This window comes from Stegostoma tigrinum, chromosome 4, assembly GCF_030684315.1.
Source record: "Stegostoma tigrinum isolate sSteTig4 chromosome 4, sSteTig4.hap1, whole genome shotgun sequence".
Lineage (NCBI taxonomy): Eukaryota > Metazoa > Chordata > Chondrichthyes > Orectolobiformes > Stegostomatidae > Stegostoma > Stegostoma tigrinum.
The window spans coordinates 24,014,728-24,036,460 of record NC_081357.1 but is presented as its reverse complement, the minus strand read 5'-3'; the positions used below and the strand labels follow the sequence as shown (position 1 = coordinate 24,036,460).

The 21,733-nt window shown below is 39.8% G+C and overlaps 1 protein-coding gene across 1 annotated transcript in view; it reads right to left on the bottom strand.

The window, feature by feature from the left end:
• The window catches only part of rev3l (REV3 like, DNA directed polymerase zeta catalytic subunit), a 181,868-nt gene that overhangs the window by 48,451 nt on the left and 111,684 nt on the right, over positions 1-21,733 (bottom strand). The window contains exons 14-21 of the mRNA XM_059645215.1: positions 19,071-19,999; positions 14,244-14,326; positions 11,842-11,964; positions 9,027-9,234; positions 5,508-5,619; positions 4,181-4,296; positions 1,941-2,059; positions 585-703 (exon numbers count right to left, since the gene is read on the bottom strand). Coding sequence (XP_059501198.1) covers positions 585-703; positions 1,941-2,059; positions 4,181-4,296; positions 5,508-5,619; positions 9,027-9,234; positions 11,842-11,964; positions 14,244-14,326; positions 19,071-19,999 — 1,809 coding nt within the window. The remainder of the gene's footprint in view (positions 1-584; positions 704-1,940; positions 2,060-4,180; positions 4,297-5,507; positions 5,620-9,026; positions 9,235-11,841; positions 11,965-14,243; positions 14,327-19,070; positions 20,000-21,733) is intronic.

The following is a 21,733-nucleotide window of genomic DNA, read 5'->3' as shown; positions in this document are numbered from 1 at the left end:
GGCCTAGTCCCTTCTTCAGAAATGGACCATTTCTGAAGACCCATTTCTGAAAAAGGGTCTAGGCCTGAAACATCAGCACTTATGCTGCTTGGCCTGCTGTGTTCATCCAGCTCTACACCTTGTTATCTCAGATTCTCCAGCCGCTGCAGTTCCTACTATCTACTAAATGGGACCAATGCCCAAAAAAGAAAAGGAAGCCTGTGAAAACCCACTAGGTAACAAACTGAGCAGTTGTGTTTCTAGCCAGCCATCTTGATACTGAGGTGAAAGTGAAGATCTATGCTACGCAGATAAAGATACTTGTATTATCTCACCTACAAAACAAAAAGATTTTCAAAAAACTAAACACAGAAAAGGCCACTGTTGTTAACTAGGCTGTTTTCTAGGTTTGATAGACTCACCGCTTGGTGCATCTCATTGCTTCAGTTCAGGCCATTTTAAAATCTAAGCTGGGTTGAATAACTTGGTAAGCTTGAATCATATGAACATTATGCTATGAGTATTTGTAACCCAAAAATCTAAATATAATCTAGATAAAAGAATACAGGGTAATTATTAAAATATAGCTGCAGGGACAAGGTTACCTGTGTACATCAGTCTTATTATCAAACCAGTCAGATAGGACACGGCAGGAAAAGAGTGGAAAACGCTGGTGAAGAACATGAAAAGCTACATTCTCAAAGGAGTAATTGTTGAGAGCAATCTGCAGGAAGAAAAAATATAACAGTGCACAAAAATCATTGCATTTTATACACAAATCTGGCTGTTGTGTACCAGTTAACCTAATGTGCTGGTAGTCAAATGTTAATATAGTTATCAAGCCAAATAATACTTAACACAGTGAGCAGCAGCTTGAATGAATATTAAAGTACTTTATTTGCATTTAATAGGGCCAGTGTTCCTTTATGACAAGTAGAGAAAACTTATGAACACATATAATGCAATGTCATTAATATTTCCCTTCAGTCTGTCCAATTTGCCTGATTTGGAACAAAATAAATCAAATGAAATTTACACAATATATAAAAACAGAAAGGGAACCCAGAACAGAACTGCTCAACATCACTAATCAATATTTCCCCACACTTTTGGCTTTTGCTGCAAGTCATTTCAAGTATCCTACAAACGTATCCTAAAAAGGATGTGTAACCAAGCATTTGCTATCATTTCAGCTGAATTTTCAATGATTGTTCTACTAGAAGCCATGGATTCCAGTTAAAACATTCAGGAAATTGCAATAAAGACTTGGGAACCTAAAAGAAAGGAGGTTATTTAGCACACTTTGCTTTAGAGTGCAGTTTAGGAGAAAGTCATTGCCTCAAAAGATAAATTTGCTAAAATCTATCATTAGAAAGTAAATCTGTCTTGTTCCCTAAATAAAGGGACAACTGTTCTTTTAGAATCACTTTTTCACTACAGGAATGCAGCTGTTTGCAAATGAATAGATACCTTCCTTTGACTGAAAGCTACTGCCCACAAACATACGAACCAGTTGCCTATGATATAACTGCCAGTTTAAGGCAACGTTGGATTGCTTTAACTCTTTGCAAGCTGCGCAAAAGTAGAGTTCAGCACTTCAAACAGTGGCTCACAGGACCAATGTATAAACAGGGAGTATGCAAAGATAAAAATCTAATAACTGTACTTGGTAACTTAAAGTTACAGTTTTCTGGTGATTATGGACATCATTTTTGCAAGATTATTTACTTGTAACAATGCAAAACACGCTATTTCCCATTAAACTCAAGTTACAACATGAAAGCAGGTCTTTCAGTCCAGCAGGTAATCCAAACAGACATAATTCAATCATCACTTCAATGTCTCTGAAGTCCTTTTTCTTCATTCATGATATGGTCACTGCCTCAGCCAACAGAATACTGGATGAACCTAAACTGTCGGGTTAGGAAGGTTCTGATCTTACACTTTACATAACCAGTTACCTCACTCCTCATCATTCTCCAAATGTTCAGAATGATCCGTCCTACAACGTTTATCTCAGACATGGCAGTTGCACCAAATTCATCTCTGTCCAGGGCAAATCGATTTTCTTTACTGTCATCTGATAAAACAAAGATAAATTATAACTTCACAATATATATTGTTTTAAATCACTGCATACTATTCATATTTTATCATTCCCCTTGAAGTAGTCACTATCTTCACACAAAATGTACTTTGCTCCATACTTTGCTGACAACTAACAGTACAGAGAGGATTTCTAACATAGCCCAGCTTCACTACCAGGTCCCTATCAGCTATATAATAATGGCAATAAGGTTGTAAATCAATTGATGGAAACTAATGCCCTTCCTTGGCTGGGGGGGCGCGCATGGGGGCAGTGACTCAGATAATAGGATGGTGGGTGGGGTTCTGTTACCTCTGATAATTATTCCAATATTAAGTCTGCCATAGGAAGGCCACTGGACGGCCTTCCTGAAGCTGCTGTGGGCAATTAATGCCTATTTAGGTGTGTCATCCTGTCACAGCTGATATTTGCCCTGAGAAGGTGGGGTGTCTCCAAATGGCAGCATGGGAAAATGAACCTTATCCAACAGGCACTCCTCAGTCAGACACCTGCCAAGAGCCATGCCACTGTCCACCTCTCCCTGAAATGCTTAACTCAGGGATCTATACCAAGCTCTCACTTATCTGTAGCTGGAGCCATCCTGGGTCTCGAGTGTCTGCATCACCAACAGCAGTAAATCAGTAGCTCTTGGCAGACAGGATTGCGTCCCTGGGGTTCTTGAACCCAGGGAAGGCCTCTGAATGTATAGTGAAGTGCATGATCGGCATTTAATGCCGCAGACCTTCCTACAGGGAAAAAAATGTTAAGAATTCTCACAGCACTCCAGTTGGACCCTGTAATCTGCATTAAATTCTTCCTAGAAAGTGAACATAATTAAGAAGTTCAAGAAATGTGATCTCCATACATCACATTGTGCAAGTTTTGTAGCTTACACTTTTCACTCCTACATCACCATTTTGCAATACTTCCACTGCAAGTGCCAAATGAATGGCGCTCTCAGTCTGCGGACTTCAGCAAAGATATTAGTTTTGACTGATTTGATTCATTCCGTATGATATCGACAAACTGCTGGAGGCACTGGGTACTACAAAAGTACTAAGCCTTGACGATAGCAATTGAACTGAAGACTTGTTCTTCTGTCTCTTCTAGCCTTGCTCCTAGCAAAACGATTCTAGTACAGCTACAACAGTGGTATCTACCAGACAACGACAGAACTGATCAGGTATGTCTTATGCACAAGCGAAGATCAATCCAACCTACGGAATTACTGCTCAATCAGACTACTCTCAATCAAAACGATGGAAGTTGTCATCACCAGTGCAAAGAAATGGCAGAAAGGGAGGAGGTGTTTTCCAAGTGGTATTGTAACTGTGATAGTAAACCAGAACTAAGGATAATGCTCTGGGCACATGAAATTCAAATTTTACTGTGGGATCTGAATTAATAAAATCTGGAATTAAAAAGCTAGTCCAGTGGAAACTGTAGAATCACTGGTTATGGCTTAAAAATCCATTTTGTTCACTAATGTTCATGAGGGAAGGAAAGCTGTTGTCTTTTCCTGGTCTGGTCGAAATGGGATTTTAGACCCCCAACAATGTGGTTGACTATTAACTACCCTCTGAGCAATTAGGGACGGGGAACAAACACTGGCCAAATCAACTGCACAACATTTCATGAATGTGAATTAAAATAAAGGAATAACCTGCTCACTGACATTCAGGTTGGATTCTGCCAGGGTTACTCAGCATGACCTCATTACAATCACACTTCAAACATGGACAAAAGAGCTGAATTCCAGAGGCGAGGGGGCAGGGCACCCTGCAAGAATTAAGCTTCCACTTTCTCAACAGGTCTGTTCTTAATTTCCAGATCCTTGCTGCTGGCCAAAGGTTTCAATCATTTCAGAGTAATCTCAACAAGAGTGTCTAGGAAAGCGTGAGGGAGAAGAGAATCAAACAATACAGAGGAGAGATAAATAATGTTGGCAGAAATGCTGAAATTGATTGCACTCTTTCTGTATAGCAAATTCTATCATTTCATATGAAGTGATTTATTCCCATGCATTGCTTATTCCACATTCAATGCACTGGATCAGGAAGCCAAAGAGGATTCTTTTTCTGAAAGATGTATTGTGAATTTTAAATTACTACATACCTGGAATACGGGAGACCATCCGACAAAGATCAAATTCTAATGCAGCAGCTCGCTGAAAAAGGTAACTCCAAGAATGCATCTGAACTTCATATCCGAGCAAAATGTCAGGGTCATACCTAACAAGTTCAATATTATTATTTAAGAACGAACTTATTTATTCAATCAATCTTTCTACGCAAAGAATGCAACATGCATAGATTATTTGGAATGTCATATTTCATGGAGAATGAGAACCATTTCCACGATGCCCTTGGCAGACTGACTTATTTGCACTTTCACACCATGCCTTCAACAAAGTGCCTCTGTGCACCATCCCTCACTTCTTTTGAGCATGGGACAATTTAAAGTTCAGGTCAGAGAATGGCACTTTCAGCAATATCTCCTCCTCCTGTGAATTTCCCCAAATGCCCACCTCAAATATCTCCACTAGGGACCTGACTTTGGCTGTTTCTTATTCCTCATTCTCTTGCTGCCCCTCAGTGATACCAGTTCCATCACATTCCCTGGTCACCATCTCAGGCTGAATCCAATTTTCACAGCATGCCAGCCTATTTACCTGAGCTTCACCTCTGACTTGATATCATTTTCATTGCAGCAACTGCCAATTTCCATTATTGTAATTTCTACCTCCTCTTTTGCTTCTTGCTTTCTTTTTTCACACCCCCACTGAACTTTCTACAGTCAGCTTAGCTCTCCGTTGTCTTTATCAATATCATGTCTTATAATGCTTTTTTTTGCTTCATCTTGCTGCCCATCTTTTTTTGGTCGCCCAGAGAGCTCTGCTTTGGTTATCCTACCTTTGTCTTTTGTGGGAATGTATCTGAAACACTTTTAACAGTTAGCCCAATGTTCTACTTGGAGATAGCAAGAACTGCAGATGCTGGAAGTCAGAGTCAATACAGTGGGGAGCTGGAAGAACACAGCAAGTCAAGTGGCATCAGAGCAGGGAAATCAACATTTCAGGTCAGGACTCTTTATCTGATGAAGGGTCCTGACCCGAAATGTCAACTTTCCTGCTCCTCTGCTTCTGCCTGCCCTGAAGGTGTTCCTTCAGCTACACACTGCATCAATTCATTGTAAACAAAATGTGTTAGCATTACTTTGGTGGGCCCACAAAGAGCAAACAGCTAGTTGTAAAAAGAATCCCATTAGCATTAAGAGACCATCCCCATTGTCCTAATTTACTCCTTTACAAAAGGGATTTATTTGTACTAAAATGACACATCCTTTATTGTCACAGCAAATACAATATGGAAGGGGATGGATGGGGATATGAAAAATGGTTGAAAAATTCAGTTATCAAACAATTATAACACAATGATAATACCTTCTAATGTTATTAATGAGTTCTTGAAACAGTTCCTTCTCATCATTTACGTAAGAAACTTGGAGACCAGTGACACCAGATCTAACGAGCAATGGGACTTTGTTCCTGAGTCCTGAAATAAAGAACGCACACTGCCATTTTACCCATGTCAAAATGTAATAGACCCATGAAATTTAGAATAACAATGCTGTAAAATGGCACAATAGCTCAGATCAAATGACATAAACCAGAGATCAGCATTCACAAACATCCATTCTCTCCACTGACACAATACACACCGCTGCTATCTATAAGTCGCACTGCAGAAATTCAAAGATCCTGAGGCAACACATTCCAAACGCAAGACCACTTTCCTGCCCCTCTGATGTTGCCTGACCTACTATGTTCCTGCAGCTCCACAGTGTATTAACCCATCGTTCTACTCTACTGCTGGTAACAGTGCAACAGGACAGAGGGCAGAAGATACATAGGAACACCACCAGAAAATCCTCCTCCAAGCCACTGACCATCCTGACTTGGAAATACATTGGCATTCCTTCACTGTCTCTGGGTCAAAGTTCTGGAATTTCCTGCCTAAGGGCTTTATGGATCAACCTACAGCACGTGGGTTGCAGTGATTCAAGAAAGCAGTTCACCACCACCTTCACGGGTAACTAACACAGGCAATAATGTCCACGTCCCACGAGTAAATTTTTTTTTAAAAACGTCCTATTTGTTGAAATGAAATAGCGACTAATTTTTAAAGATTAGCAGGTACAGGGTAAATATATAAAATATTATGAAACTGAAGTGGGCTCCAATCTGTGTATTGCTCTACTCAATTTTTAGTAACTGGGCAGACGGCAGCATAGTGTTGGTGTCATTGGACCAGTAATCCAGAGATCCAGTCTAATACTCTGGACAGATGGGATCAAATCTTGCCAGATGGCTAGTAGAATCTACATTCAATCACTAATTCTGGAACTGAGATGTCATGTAATGGCGAACAATTGTAATTAGCCCCTAAATCATCTGGTTCATTAATATTCTTTAGGGAAGTGTTGAGACCATTGCTAGTTTTCTTTCATTTTGTTGTATTTTTCATTTGGAACCAAGAGTTGGAGTTCAGAATAGAACTTTGAACAGCATTTTATAGTAAAAAGGAGAAAGCAAAAGACTGATGTTTGTTGTTGGGAACTGACCTGAAAAGATCACGCACTCAGAACACTACAGATAATTTGGCAGAGTTGTTCTTATACTCAGGGACTGGCAGCTGGTTGGATGTTGAATTGGCTAAATTAGGGAGGACTGGTCCTGGCCAGCCAATTACAATGTTTAAAAAAGACAGAAAACAAATGGACAGACAAGGTTTTGGGCAGGATGCAGCTTTGCTTTGGATGCTGCTGGACTGGGCTTGGTTTTATTTTGATTTTACTCTCCTTAGTTATTCTCTAGTTACAAACTTCTGAAAGTTCGGAGAAAAGAATTCTAATTGTAAGAAATAAGTAAATTGTCTTCAAAGATCTATGGAAGCTGTTTGACCTGTAACTTCAGAACTCATGCAAATCATGCGTGCCTCCAATACAACCCGTTGGCCACGGATTTCATGAAGGCTTGGCATCAAACTGGTAAACTATGATTCTTTTATTTCCTTTGTTCAATTTATCCCTTGAATGTGTCTGTCAGTGAGTCATATATTCAAAGAAGATTTGGCTTGGATCGTAAATATTAGATTGTTGCTATTAGATTGTCATGTAGTTTCTGTATTCTGCTAAAGTTACATTCTTAATAACTTGTTAATTTTTGTTTAAGTTATAAACTTAGTCTCTAAGGTGAGTTATTTGTTAAGGCTGGTTAGGAACAACGGAGCAATTTTGAAGGTCACTAAAATGGTTCCCGTTCAGTATATTGTGAATCCACTGAGACTGATTTAGTTTGGTTTGCAATCCCTGATTTTGTGACATAATGAAATTTATCATCCTTACCGGGTCTATAGGACTCTAGACATGTGGTTGACATTTAACTTGCCTTTTGCATTGGGCTGGCAAGCTACTCAAATTAAGGTTGATTAATAATGGGCAACAAATGCTTGCCTTGCTGGTGATGCCAACATTTCATGAAAACATTAGAAAAATAACTGATATTTCACATGATAGAATCTAACTTCATTAATTTTAAACTTGTGGAATCAGTTCAGTTGGTCCATCAATCCATAAAGTGTGATTAAGAAACACAAAGTTGTTATTTCCTGCAGTCCAAATATAAATGAGGAGTTTACCACCATATTAATACATTGAAACATCAAACAAAGCAGATTAGGAAGTCTCCAGGTTTAATCTTTGCAATGTGCTAAAATTCGACAGATATTCAGCTGGGCATTGGAACACCAAAGTGAAAGAAAAGAAAATCTCTATTCCTGGTTCTGCAGTTACTATAGTTGGAACATATTAATTTTGGACAAGGGTGGACTTAGTCTTTGCTATGTCTCCTCACAATATATAGAGTCAAACAAAAGACAATAATTAGGGAAGTGACGGCCTAGTGGTACCATCATGAGACTATTAATATTCTGGGGTCCCTGGTTTGAATCCTGCCACAGAAAGTGAAGGAATTTGAATACTAGTGCCCGATAGGGAAGGAAACTGCCATCCACACTAGGCCACACATCACTCCAGGCCACAACAATGTGGTTGGTTCTTAAATGAGCAATTTGGCATGAATAATAAATGCTGGCTAGGACACTGATGCGCACATCCCTGAATGTATTTCAAAATAAAAAATCAGATTTGAGAAACCAGAAATAAGTTTAGGTGTAAAAGTAAACATACCCTCCAGTTAACCAATGATTCTAAAAATTTTCCAACAGCAGTTTCTGGAGATCAACAGCATCACATAGTAGAAAAGCTTTTCCTTCTTTGTTTTTGAGAAATGCCTTTGGGTCATTCCAAAAAAAAAGCTATTGGATATTTTTCTACTTTAAAATGCATTACTCAGCAAGTTATTGCAGTTACTGGAGTTGGACTGAATAATCTCAATGAAATTTAACGTAAATGAATGCTTCCTTTGGAAAATAAAGTAGTTTGCACTTGCTTAACACGAAGGTTATTAGCATTGCTTTAAGGCAGCACCCACAGCCTCTGCTACCAAGAAGCACAAGGGCAGCAGGCGCATCAGAACACCTCCAGCTTCAGTCAATGCACACCATCCTGACTTGGAAATGCATTGTTGTGCCCTCACTACTGCTGGGTCAAAATCCTGGACTCCAGTTCCCAATAGTCCTGTGGGTGCCTTTATGAGCCAAAGACTGCAGTTCAAGGCAGCAGCTCACCACCACCACCACCTTTAGGGGAACTAAGGCTAGTGAAACCAGTATTGCCCACATCCCATGAACAAGTGAAATAATACACAATATAACACTGCCATTGCACATTTCCACTCAGAATCAAAGTGTGGATAGTGGAGCAGTTTCTTAACTTTCATGCACACTCATTTTATTATTCACACAATAATTAAATAACTATTTGTCCTATTCCTTCATACCAGAAGAGGTGGTGTCTTTGTTGGAGCAGATATGGTTTTTATCAATTACAATAGCACCAATAACCTCAGTTTTGTTTGTTTGTGGAAGTAGTGAATCAGAAGAAACACAGTAGAATAAGGCACAGATTGGATCAAATTCAGGGTCGGGCTCCAAATCACGTCTTGAGCGAGCATGTAACTCCATACTCATAAGCACAAGGTACTGCACCTGAAAACAGAAACAGTTCAGAAGGATAATGCACATTAAGCCTACTGCAATTTCATGATTTAGGGTAATCTAAGCAAAAGGGTGTTAAAAAGCGCGTATCAAAACATAACATGTTGGAAATATTTAGGTCAGACAGCATCTGAGGAGACTGAAACAGTTAGTATTTCAGCTCTGTAATGGAATGTTGCAGAGCTGAAATGGCAAGATCCCCTCCAAGGCATGCACTAATCTGACTTGAATGTATACAGTCATTACTTCAGTGTCATTGGGTTAAAATAGTGAAATCTCTCCCTAATTTCATTGTGGGCCTACCTACAGCACACGGACTGTCGCAGTCCAAGGAGACAGCTCACTACTGCCTTCTCAAGGGCAACTAGAGATGAGCAATAAAGGCTGTCCCAGCCAGTGATGTCGAACTCCCAGGAGTGCATTAAAAATCCTCTCCCTCTCCAAGGAGGCCATCAGACCTGCTGAATAATTCCAGCATCTTATGTTTTTCTGCCACCCCCCCGCCCCCCACCATATTTCAGGCATCCATAATACTTGCGTAGAAATTCTGATTTCTTTTTTCCCAATTTCTGTTTTGAAATAACAAGTTAAGAACATATTCAAGCTTACAGCACATTTTCCTGAGCTTTGTATACTCTTATGGAAAAAGACTTCTAACCTTCGTAAGTATAGCTAACTCAGCAATTGCAGACATGTCACCTGTGGAAAATCTACTAGAATTGATTGGCAGAAACAAAGTGACAGATGCTTATAAAAGTACAAGATGATCTGATAGCTTGTTTGGATCTAGGCAGCGTTTGGCTAATTTAACTGAATTTCTGAACAGGTCACTGGTTTGCTGTCTATGGATGTTGCCTATTTCTTTTTCAGAAGCAATAAAGTTCAGCAAAAATAACAGAACTGGAATCACCTATGTTACAAGTTGGAGGTGGAATATATTTGGAATAAAACAAACAGATTTATGAACATGACAGATGGAGAAGCCCGGGGATCTGCACAGAGCTTTTCACTAAAATGAAGAAAAAAAGAGTAGCGTATTTGATGTCACTTTGTAAGCTGCATTGGTGGATGGAGAAGGTCACAAAGGCACACAGATAAATGAATGGTCGAAACTGTGGCAGATGGAGTTCAATGTGGGACAATCTGAGTTTAGGTACCGTAAATAAAAACTGGAAGAACTGCAGATGCTTTAATCAGAAACACAAACAAAAATTGCTGGAAAAGGTCAGCAGGTCTGACAGCATCTCTGGTGAGAAATCAGAGTTAACATTTTGGATCGAGGGACCCTTCATCAGAATGGATCTGAAGAAGGGTCCCTTGTGCTGAAACGTTAACTCGAATTTCACTCCACAGATGCTGCCAGACCTGTGAGCTTTTCCAGCAATTCGGTTTTATTACTGAGTTCATGCACTTCAGATTTGAGGAAGGCAAATTCCAACACTTGTTCATTGGAGGGTAATGGTGGAGAAGGCTCATATAGATCTTGAAGCACATGTGCATTTCTAGTGATGCATGAACTTCTAGTAAACAAAAGAACAAACAGAATGCTAGCCTTTGTCACTCCCATTGACTTGGATACAAACTGAGGAAAGCATGCTTCAGTTACACACACTCGTGACCAGACCACTTTTGGTAGTGTATTCGTATGTCGGTACCAAACATCTATAGGTAAAGTAACATTAGAACAAGCAAGCAGGCTGCATGAGTTGGTTCGCATACCTATGATAATATAATGTTGAAAATCAATCTGATAAAATTGTTGCAGTTGCAAGTGATTGGGGAAAAAAAATGGTAGATGCTGAGGAAATATTTCCTTTGGTGGAAGAAAGCCTGCCATTGTCATGAAGGTTATCTTAAAAATCAGAACCACCCTCCTTTATTTTGCTCAGTATTATATTTCCCTTTTCCTCTCCTTCACACTCAAACTTTCCGGTTTATCTTTCAACATATCTTTGCTTGTTGTATCAGCTTCTATTTATGTTATAGAGTCCGACCAGATTCTGGATAAGTAATTTTCTCCCAATTTCACAACTGGATTTCTCAGTAATTATCTTAAACTTTACAGCCAAAAGTTCCGATTTACCTGCAAGTGGAAATGCTTTCTCTACATCCATCCCAACAAGTTTGATCTGATACATTTTTCTTTTATCAAAAAAAAAATCTGTTCAATCTTTTCTGATAGTATAATCTCAGTTCTGGTACCATTCTAGTTTGCTACACCTTAAATGTTTCTGTTCTTTGCGTAATACAGACAGCAGAACTGTTCACAGTGCCCCAAGGGAGGTACAACTAAGGTCTATGCAAGTCTACCACAACAATTCAGTCCAACCTTCTAGAAATGAAGTCAGTACTTCACATAACAAGGTGTAGAGCTGGATGAACACAGCAGGCCAAGCAGCATCAGAGGGGCAGGAAAACTGACGTTTCGGGTCAAGGCCCAAAACGTCAGCTTTACTCCTCCTCTGGTGCTGCTTGGCCTGCTGTATTCATCCAGCTCTACACCTTGTTATTTCATTCTCCAGCATCTGCAGTTCCTACTACTCCAGTATTTCACTTTTTTTGGTAATCATCTTATTAAGCTTTGCTAAGATTTAATACCTCATGCAAAGCTTTTGCCTCCTGAAGGTTTTGTTGGCTGATTTTGAAGCCGTAAGTGTTGTTCAGAGTTGGTCCTTCTATCTGAGACGTACTTTTCTTAGCAGATTGAAAGGCAAACTGGTTCTGGAAAAGTGCACAAACATGGTCACATACAGTTGTGAAATAGCTTTAACACTAAAAACTTCTTTTAAAATAGTCATTGTAGTTTTTCTAGATATTTACCAGCTAGTAGGAGAACTACACACAAGACACTGAATTACCTCAATGTCAAATTGACTAGCAGGCATGAGTCTGTGCTTCTGATGCATTAAAGAAATTTCAATGAAGGGCATTGTGTTTATGGGATGTTGCTTGTATCTGCAGTGACCCAATTCCAGATGTTATGTAGATGCAAGTGTTTTCCTTTGCAGATGGATCATGTAAAACACATTGAGTTGGCACATATTAATGACCACTGTAACCAATAAGGTGGTTCCAAAGAACTAAAAAGTTTCAGAGCATTAAAACCATGAACCAGTTAGACAATGAACCATGAAATCTTTAGAATGATAGGTTTCTTTGTTTAGAATGATGTTTGCTCAGTTCATACGGATGTCCTGATAAATCACAACCACTATAAATGAGGTTTATATTAAGTTTACAATAATATCTAACACATGAATGGTACACATAAGGATACACTCTGTTCACCAGCACATCAGCATTAAAACAGACTGGTGCAGACTCAATGCACCTTGTCCCTGTGCTGCAGGTCTCCAACTGTAGGTCATGCCTTGCAATGCCTTTAAAAGTTTGGGAAGTCAACAGTTTCACACCAATCAATGCTACAAAAGCATTTGATAAAATTGCACCTAACATTGTTCAGCTCCTACATTTGACTCGAATTGAAAGCACAGATTTGCATAATAAACAAAAAAAATTCACAAAACCAAACTGTCAAAGTTCAGCCCAGTATAAAATGCAGGTTAACTAAGACCAATATCTGGTAACAGAAACTTAAAAAAAATAGGAGCAGGAGTAGGCCATTTGGCACTTCAAGCCTACTCCACCATCCAAATGATCATGGCTGATCGTTCTACACAGCAGCTATATTGATGACTGCACTGGGAGCAAGCAAAGATGTGCAAGCATAAGATGTTGCACGTTAAGACCTATCTGAATATCCATTTTTCACAGAAGCTTTAGCATTTATGGATGTTATACTTGCAGTGATGTTTTTGCTTTCCAGTTTCTGTCCAGTATTAACAGTTGTTAATTATATCCAATGTTTAATTGACCTTGCACCAAAGAAATATAAAACTCTGGTGATAATATGAATATCCAACTACCAAGTCAAGACAATAGTACCTAGTGAAAACAGACAAATTATTCAGTAACAACTTGAATTAGGAGATTTAGTCTTTCTTCAGAGTGGTAAGAAACACATTGTGCCAGAATCATCCACAATTATAGACTGCCCTAGCTATCCCTGATGGTTCCTACCCTGCCTAACAAAGAGTAATGGATGCTCCTGCCCAATGTGTAGCTCCAAGTGGCGGTGATTTCCCATCCTGGTCTCTGCTTAGTTTACCTACTCAGTACATCCACTGAGGGGGAAGAAACTGAAACCAGCAAGTAAGATTTCCACACCTATATTGTGAAATCTCTGGATGCTTCCTTTTTAAACAAAAAGGAGCCAATCGGCTCCAAACTGCAATACCCTCCCTCGTTTTCCCTATTGATTAGGATTGAGGATCAGGAAAAGTGGCCAGTGTTCAAAGTCGGAACATTCAGTTAAGATTGGTCAGGTGTGGCAATTAATTATTGGAGCACACTATGTTCTTGTAGTGTGAAAAATGTGGCAACCAATTTTCAGTCTATACATAAAACTAAAACACTGAAACCATGTTTGGCCATACAGAAGTAGTTAAATATTGCTGAAAAGACACAGAGATGTTGTTGAAGTTGCATTAATCAGTGCATGACGAAAAGCTTCGGCAACATAGTCTTTCAGCAAAAAAATGTATGTGAAACTTGACCTCTCTATTTTAGAGATCACCACTGAAGTTGGCCCCCAGGCAACAGCAGGATCTTGATTACTTAATTGAGCTTCCCATAACATAGTAAATGTTTGGCCATTTTGATGTTCTTCATTGGAAATGTCTTTCTCCAAAATTCTTCAGTGAAAAATTGTAATTAAACATTTTCTTTCCCCACACCAAGCATTAAGTAAACATTAGCTCATCTTCGATCTGCCAAAATACTGATGACAAACCACAAATATGAGCATGCTAGACACATACAGGTTTAACAAATCCTTTGCTGTTGCATAGCAAATTCAAATGTCTGGAAGGTGAGAGAAGGAACTGCACTTTCATTTATACCTAAAGACAGTGCAGACGACCCTTCACCTTTTGTATTACCTTAAGTTGAGTTGTCAGTAGTACTCGCCTCAAGGAATCAGAATTACTTCCTCTTCTTTGACTTGTCTTCTGAAGCCTAGGCTCTGAACAGATTAAAGGGTTTTGAATAATAACCCCAAAAAAATCACAAACCAAACTATCAAAGTTCAGCACAGCATAAAATGCAGATTAACTAGGACAATATTTGTTAACAGAAACATTTAAAAAAATTAGAGTAGGCCATTTGGCACTTCAAGTTTTCTCTACCATTCAAATGATCATGGCTGATCATTCTACTCAGTTCTGTTTCATCCCCATAACCTTAGATACAAGCATTAAAGCTAAAGGGATCAAAGTTCTTTTTGTAAACATTCAATATTTTGGCCTCAACTCTATTTTGCAGAGAATTCCACAAGCTCACCACTCGGTGAAATCTTAGCTCATCTCGATCCTAAATGGTCTACACTGTATCCTTAGTCTATGCCTGCCCTCTTGGTTCTGGACTCCCTGGTCACTGGCAACATCCTTCCTGCATTTACAGTTTTTAGTCCTGTTAGAATTTTATACATTTCTATGAGATTTCCCTTCATTCTTCTAGATTTCAGTGAACATTTTAGTGATCTAGTCCGCCCTTAGCCAGTATGTCCCATCTCTGGTAAGGATACTCAAAGCTGCACAAAATCTACCAGGCCAGCCTCAACAAAGCCAGTACAATTATGACAAGGCATTCCTGTTCTTAAATTCTGTCACTTTCAATGACAACATACCACGTATCTCCTCCGTCGCCTATTACACCTGCATGCATACTTTCCGCAACTGGTGTACAACACTGCCCAGGTCTTATTGTGCCTTCCACTTTCCCAATCTATCACTATTCAGATAACCTGCATTCTTGTTTTTGCTACAAAGTGGATCATCTCCCATTTATCCACATTATACTTCACCTGCCATTCACCTGCCCATTCACTTTAACTTGTCAAAATCACAGTGAACCATCACTGAATCTCCCTGGCAATTCACCCTCCCATCCTGCTTTTTATCATCTGCAAACTTCAGAGGTTTGATATTTAGTTCTTTCATGTAAATCATTAGTAAACTTGAGAATTACTGTGGTCCAAACACCAGTTTCTGTGGTAACTCAATAGGCCTTGCGCCATTGAGAAAACTGTCTGATTATTAATGCACTTCACTTCCTGTCTGCTATTGAGCTTTCTATCAATGTGCAAACACTATTCCCCAACCCAATACTAATATCATTGGAGACACCTTACTGAAACTCTTTGATCAACTCTACGAGCTACATCAAAACGTTCCAGTAGATTTGTCAAGCATAATGCCAATTTCATAAAACCACGCTGACACTCTCCAAACCTGTCACTATTTTCAAAGTGGAAGTGGTCAGCTATTAAATCTTTTGAGAGAGACTCCAGTATTTTCCCCACTACCGTATGTCAGGCTAACTGTCTATAATTCCCTGCTTCCTCTCTTCCTTTCATAAAATAGTGATTTTACATCAACAACTTTCCAATCTATAGGAGCTCCAAAATCTTAAAAAATGACCACCAATGCATCCACTATTTCTAGAAGCACTTCTTTAAATACTCTGGGATGTAGATTGAATCAGGCCCTGGGGGCTTATGGGCCTTCAAATCAATGAAGATAAAAAAATGTGGAATTGCTGTCAAGTCAAAGGTAAAGCCCCAAACATGCCCAAACACCTATGATGCTGAAAAAAGTTATAGCCCCATAATGCTGCAACATCATGAATCTTTGTGCTTTGCATGGCTCAAATGCTCTCTGGCTTACCCATTACAATGCAATTTTACATGTCAATTAAAAAGGAGCCATTGCAGCTTATTTCCTATGTCTAGCTGTGTCTAGACATTAAAATTGGTTAGAACATAGAACATTACAGCACAGTACAGGCCCTTCGGCCCTCAATGTTGTGCCGATCTGTCATACCGATCTCAAGCCCATCTAACCTACACTATTCCATGTACGTCCATATGCTTATCCAATGACAACTTAAATGTACCTGAAGTTGGCGAATCTACTACCGAAAGCTTTTAAAAAAATTGAAAAGAACCTAAGTGCTTCACTAACTACAAATGTAATTCAGCAACTGTCAAGCTTAAAAAAAATACTGGATCACCAAAAGACGACAGAATGAGTAATGCCTCCTTAAATACAAACCATCCCAAGTCCCTAGCTTGGCTCTCAAAGCCTCCATTATAATCATCTCTTTGAACAAGTCTATGATAACTGTTCCTTGGCTTAGTGTCACGTTATAAAAAATAACAAAAGCAAAAAAATAGTCAGACATAGTAGGAGGTACAGATGCTGGAGAATCTCAGATAACAAGGTGTAGAGCTGGATGAACACAGCAGGCTAAGCAGCATCAGAGGAGCAGGAAGGCCAATGTTTCGGCCTAGACCCTTCATCCAGCTCTATACCTTGTTATCTCAAAAAAATAGTCAGCTAGCTTTTTGTCTGTTAGGGGAAAGAGTTATAATCAATCTTAAAGAGGTTACAGCTAGGCACTTAGAAACAGTGAAGGTGATTGGGAAGAATTAACCCGGTTCTGTGAAAGGGAAGTCATGCATAGTCAATTTATTGGGACTTTTAATGAGTAATGTGCTGTGGCAAAATGTGGAGCCTATGTAGTACTCTACCTGGATTTCCAGAAAGCATTTGAGAAGGTACCCCAAAAATAGCTATTGTGCAAATTAGAAGCCTTTACCAGTCAGTACATGGAGCATAGGAGTTGGGATGTAATGCTGCATCTGTACAGAATGTTGGTTAGGTGATTTTTGAAATACTGTATTCAGTTCTGGTCTTCTTGTTGTATGAAAGACGTTGTAAATCCTTTCTGAGCCCTTCAACTTAACAAGAATGCTGCTGGTGTTGGAAGGTATGAGGTACGGGGAGAGGCTAAACAGGCTGGGGTTTTTCTCCTCTGGAGTATCAGAGGTGGAGGGGTTTATGAAATCATGAAGGGCATGGATAGGGTGAATAGCCAAAGCTTCCCCCCACCCCAGCCTGGTAGGGGGTGTCCAAAGCTAGAGGACATAGATTTAAAGGAGGGGGGAAAGATTTAAAAGGGGCCTAAGGGGCAACCTTTTCATGTAGAGAATGGTGCATCTGTGTGGAATGAGCTACCAGCGGAAGAGGAGGAGGCAGGCACAATGACAGCATTTAAAAGGCATCAGGATGGGTCCACGTAGGAAGGGGTCTGAGGGATATGGGACAAATGGGACTAGATTAATTTAGGATATTTAGTTGGCACAGACGAGTTGGACTGAAGGATCCATTTCAGTGCTGTATAACTCTATGACCCTATTAAACATCTACCAGTTAATTATGTTCAGTTACAATATAGGGAAAAGAGGGGCAAGGAAGTCAGATAACACTGTCTTTAAAAGCAATGACCAAACGGGAATTTAAATAAGTTAACAAGCTATATTTTCTTTTGGCTTAAATTTTTTGAAATACTTTATCATCCTTAGTTGATGAAAACTGGAATCCGAAAACTCAACTTGCAACTCGTTTCTGGTGTATAATTTTAGTGTAATTCCATATTTTAAAAAATCCTTTACACCTTAAAACACTGGGCCGAAATAAAGCACTAGGACTTAGTTTTCAGTATTTTAAATATTTACAAGTTTAAAGCAAAATCTCAACATACACGGCGCTCTATAGTGATTGAGAAAATGGACAATGTTGCAGATATTGTTAAATCTGAATTATTCTGGGAGATGCCACAAAAACTAGGATACTGGAACTTCGCGACAGCGTTAGGGGCAAAGGATAGTGTCGTGGCCATCACTGACGAGAAGGTGCTGGTGAAGCGGAAAGGTCTGAAAGTGGATAAGTCACTTGGGCCACTGATTACACCCCAGAGTTCCGAGTGAGATAGCTGAGGAGATTGTGGAGGCATTCGTGGCAATCTTTCAGGAATCACTGGAGTCAGGGAGGCTCCCAGAGGACTGGAAAATAGCTAATGTTACACCTCTGTTTAAGAAGTGAGGGAGGCAGAAGAGGGAAATTACAGTCTAGTTAGAGGTCACAGGTTTAAAGTGAGAGGGCAAGATTTAACAGGGACCTAAGGGGCAACCTTTTCATGTAGAGAATGGTGCATGTGTGGAATGAGCTACCAGAGGAAATGGAGGAGGCAAATATGATTTGAGAGTCCGTTACTACGATGAGATTGCAGTGTACTTGGAAGTACATGCCAAAGTAGGGACGAGCCAGCATGGCTTCGTTCAAGGGCAGTATTGTCAGAAATCTGTTAGAATTCTTTGAGGTGGTAACAAGCAAGTTTAGACAAAGAAGAGTCAAAGGATGTGATCTATTTGGATTTCCAGAAGGCCTTTGACAAGATGCCACACAGGAGACTACTAGATCAACACCCATGGTGTTAAGGGCAAGATACTGGCAGAGAAAAAGGATTGGGAAGACTGCCATTAGGGTGAGTGTGGGGATAAAGGGGTCTTTTTCAAGAGAGCGGGGCGGGGGGAGAGAAGAGAGAGAGAAATTTGTTCAGCCAGAGGGTGGTGACTCTGTGGAACTCATGGCCTATGCAGCCCTCCACGGCAAAGTTATTGAGTGTATTTAAGGCAGAGATAGATAGGTTATTGATTTAAGGGGTTATGGGGAGAAAGTAATGGAATGGGTTTGAGAAACACATAGCTATGACTGAATTGTAGAGCAGATGTGATAGACTGATTGGCCTAATTCCGCCCCCAACCCTTATGGTCTTAAAATATACATGAAATCAACTTCCAATGTAATGATCATAAGTGTATGTATTTTCGTACCAGTAGTTAAAATTCAGAAATGAATACTTACCCATTTGTATAGGAGTACAGTAAAGCGCATCAGGAATTCCATCATTGCTAATCTTGTGGGAGACAGGAGTACTATGCAGAACTGATGCAGAATTTTCAGCAGCTTTTGTTTTAGACTGAAGGGGCGATCTTGCCAGTTGATGCTCAATCTGAGGAGCACCTGAAAGCAGAGTGTCATTGTTTGGTGATGGGCAGTCCTCTGCCGCAATCTCTGCGCTGAAGCCTGGCTTTGGTTTACTCATTTCTCTACTTTCTTCATTCTGTACCCACTGCCTTGCATTAGGGGAAGATGGCTGTTGCCATGGAGATAGCAATGGTGAATCAGGAGAACTGTATGGACGATAGTAATCGTCATCATCTTCGAATGGCTGCTTTCCTTTAGTTAATTGACTTGTTGGAGATTGAGATTTCAGGCTGTCCTGTTCTGGAGTTTTTAACTGCAGTGTTTCAGGAGTGGAGGCTGGTTCATTTGGCTGGGCATGTCTTTCACCTTGCTGTTGGTCAGACACTGCAGGAATTGCTATCCCTAACTCTCCAGTTGGAGAAACCCTATCTTCTTGTGAAGTCTGCAAGCATTGATTCTGGTTGGCATTCTCGGTTAGAGCAAGCTGATTCTTTGAACATTTCTTTGAGCTCTCATATTCTCTTTTGGCCTGCAGCCATAACTGCACTCGTTGTAAACCAGGTGGACTTTTACATGGCAGGATTATAATCTTTCGGTCCTCAGAGGTTCCTATACCAATCCTTATTTTGTGAGCCGTAGTATGCCTACTCCCTGTGAAAGCAGGAGAGCCAGGTCGAGCATTTTGTGTCATTGCTGATAAGGCTGTCTTCCAGAACTGCAGTCCTTCCAGTGAAAAATCTCCATCAAACTCCGGTAAGTCATTTGGTAATCTGGTTTCAACGATCAAAACCCGTCCTCCTATCTCCCTATTATTGAAGGGAAAAAACATTTTAAAAACACCATTCCTTGTCTTTTGGTTCATCACTTGCTTACCTCTACCATTCCAATGAACGAGATAGCCACTGTTTAATTTCAATCTTGTGGAAGTCCACAGAATACTTTCACAATGGATTCCTATCATACACATACACAGCAAGTCCAACAGACTTCTAAATGATTTCAGACATGTGCACATCCCAGAGCCCGAAGCCATATTTAAGTCTCGGTGGGATTAGAGGTGATTGACCAGTTGGCTCTTTAGAAAACTTTAAAATCCTGCAACCTGTGGGTGGGATTCCTATGGAATGTCCTTCCCAAATACCACTGAACTGAGAAGAAGTTTCCTGACACCAGCAAATGGAATAGGGGGCTCCCATCATGCTGGGTTCCATTGCACCCAGGTTATCTCCCTTGTTGGATTTGCACATAATTACGCCCTTCAATGGTCATATAGAAGAACATGGCTTGAAAATGTTCTTTTAATGGAAAAATTGACTGATCCATGAATATGGGAGAATGAGACAGAGTCACAGTCCAAAATGCAAAGAAGCATTCACATACAGTGATCCAAAATTTTAAAAAGCTATGAACACGCTGCAAAGAATTGGAATTTCTGAGCTCAGACATGAAATGGTATTGTTGATGCATCAAGACCTAAATTGCTGAATACATTAAACAAATTAGTCTAGCAAGATAATATTTACTACTTATATTTCAAAATGATCTGCGAAAATGAAAGGTCTTTGCTAGTGGGATTTCCTTTACTAAACCTCAAAACTGACAATCCAATAGGAAGAAACTATTCCTTGTAGTTAGTTATCTCAATGTTGGCGTATGCACACCAGGTCTTTATCTTTTTGCTAACAAGCAGCCTTTGTAAATAGCCTCCGTGATACTGCATACTTGCATCTCTCTAAAGTCTACATCACACTGTGGCAATATTATTGATTAATATTGAATTTGAGATATTTCCAAATCGGGATCTAGAATCAGGGAATATGCATTCTTGAGGCAAACTATACTTGTGGCTTTACTTGGATATTTGTACTTAGTGTTATATTCAAATACGACTTGTATTTCTTTAGAATGCAAGCAATTTACATTTGATGGGTTAAGTATATTTATTATTTCAAAAATTAAAACAAAATTCCTCTCTCCTAAATAGAATTTATTCCTCAGCTCTGTTGAGTGAACTTCTGCACATTGAAGCCCAACTAAAAACTAGTTATGCAAATAGAGAGGCACAGCTAGCACCAGTGACACCTGCCAGAAGTTCTGTAAGATCTGCAAGCATTTCTATCCCTGTATTAGGATACCACTTAATGGACTGGAGTGAGCAGCGTTTGCGAGAAACTTGGAACACTCATCCTTACCTTTCTTAAAGAAAAATATCATTAATTGGCTATGGATATCGCTTGCTGGGCTAGCGATTTTTGCCCATTCCTACCTAGTTACCCATGAGGTGGAGCTCTGAGATGCCTTCCAGAGCTACGGCAATCCATTCGCCTCAGGTGAACCCACAATGTGATTAGGGAGAGTGCTGCAGATCTAACCCAGTAACACTGAAAGAAAGGTGACATCTTTCCTAGTCAGGGCAGTGAATGGCGAGCTTGAAAATGATGGTGTTTCCACATATCTGCTGCCCTTAACTTTGTAGATACAAGTGATCGCAAGTTTGGAAAGTGCCGTCTCAGATGCCTCAGCAAATTTCTGCAGTTCAT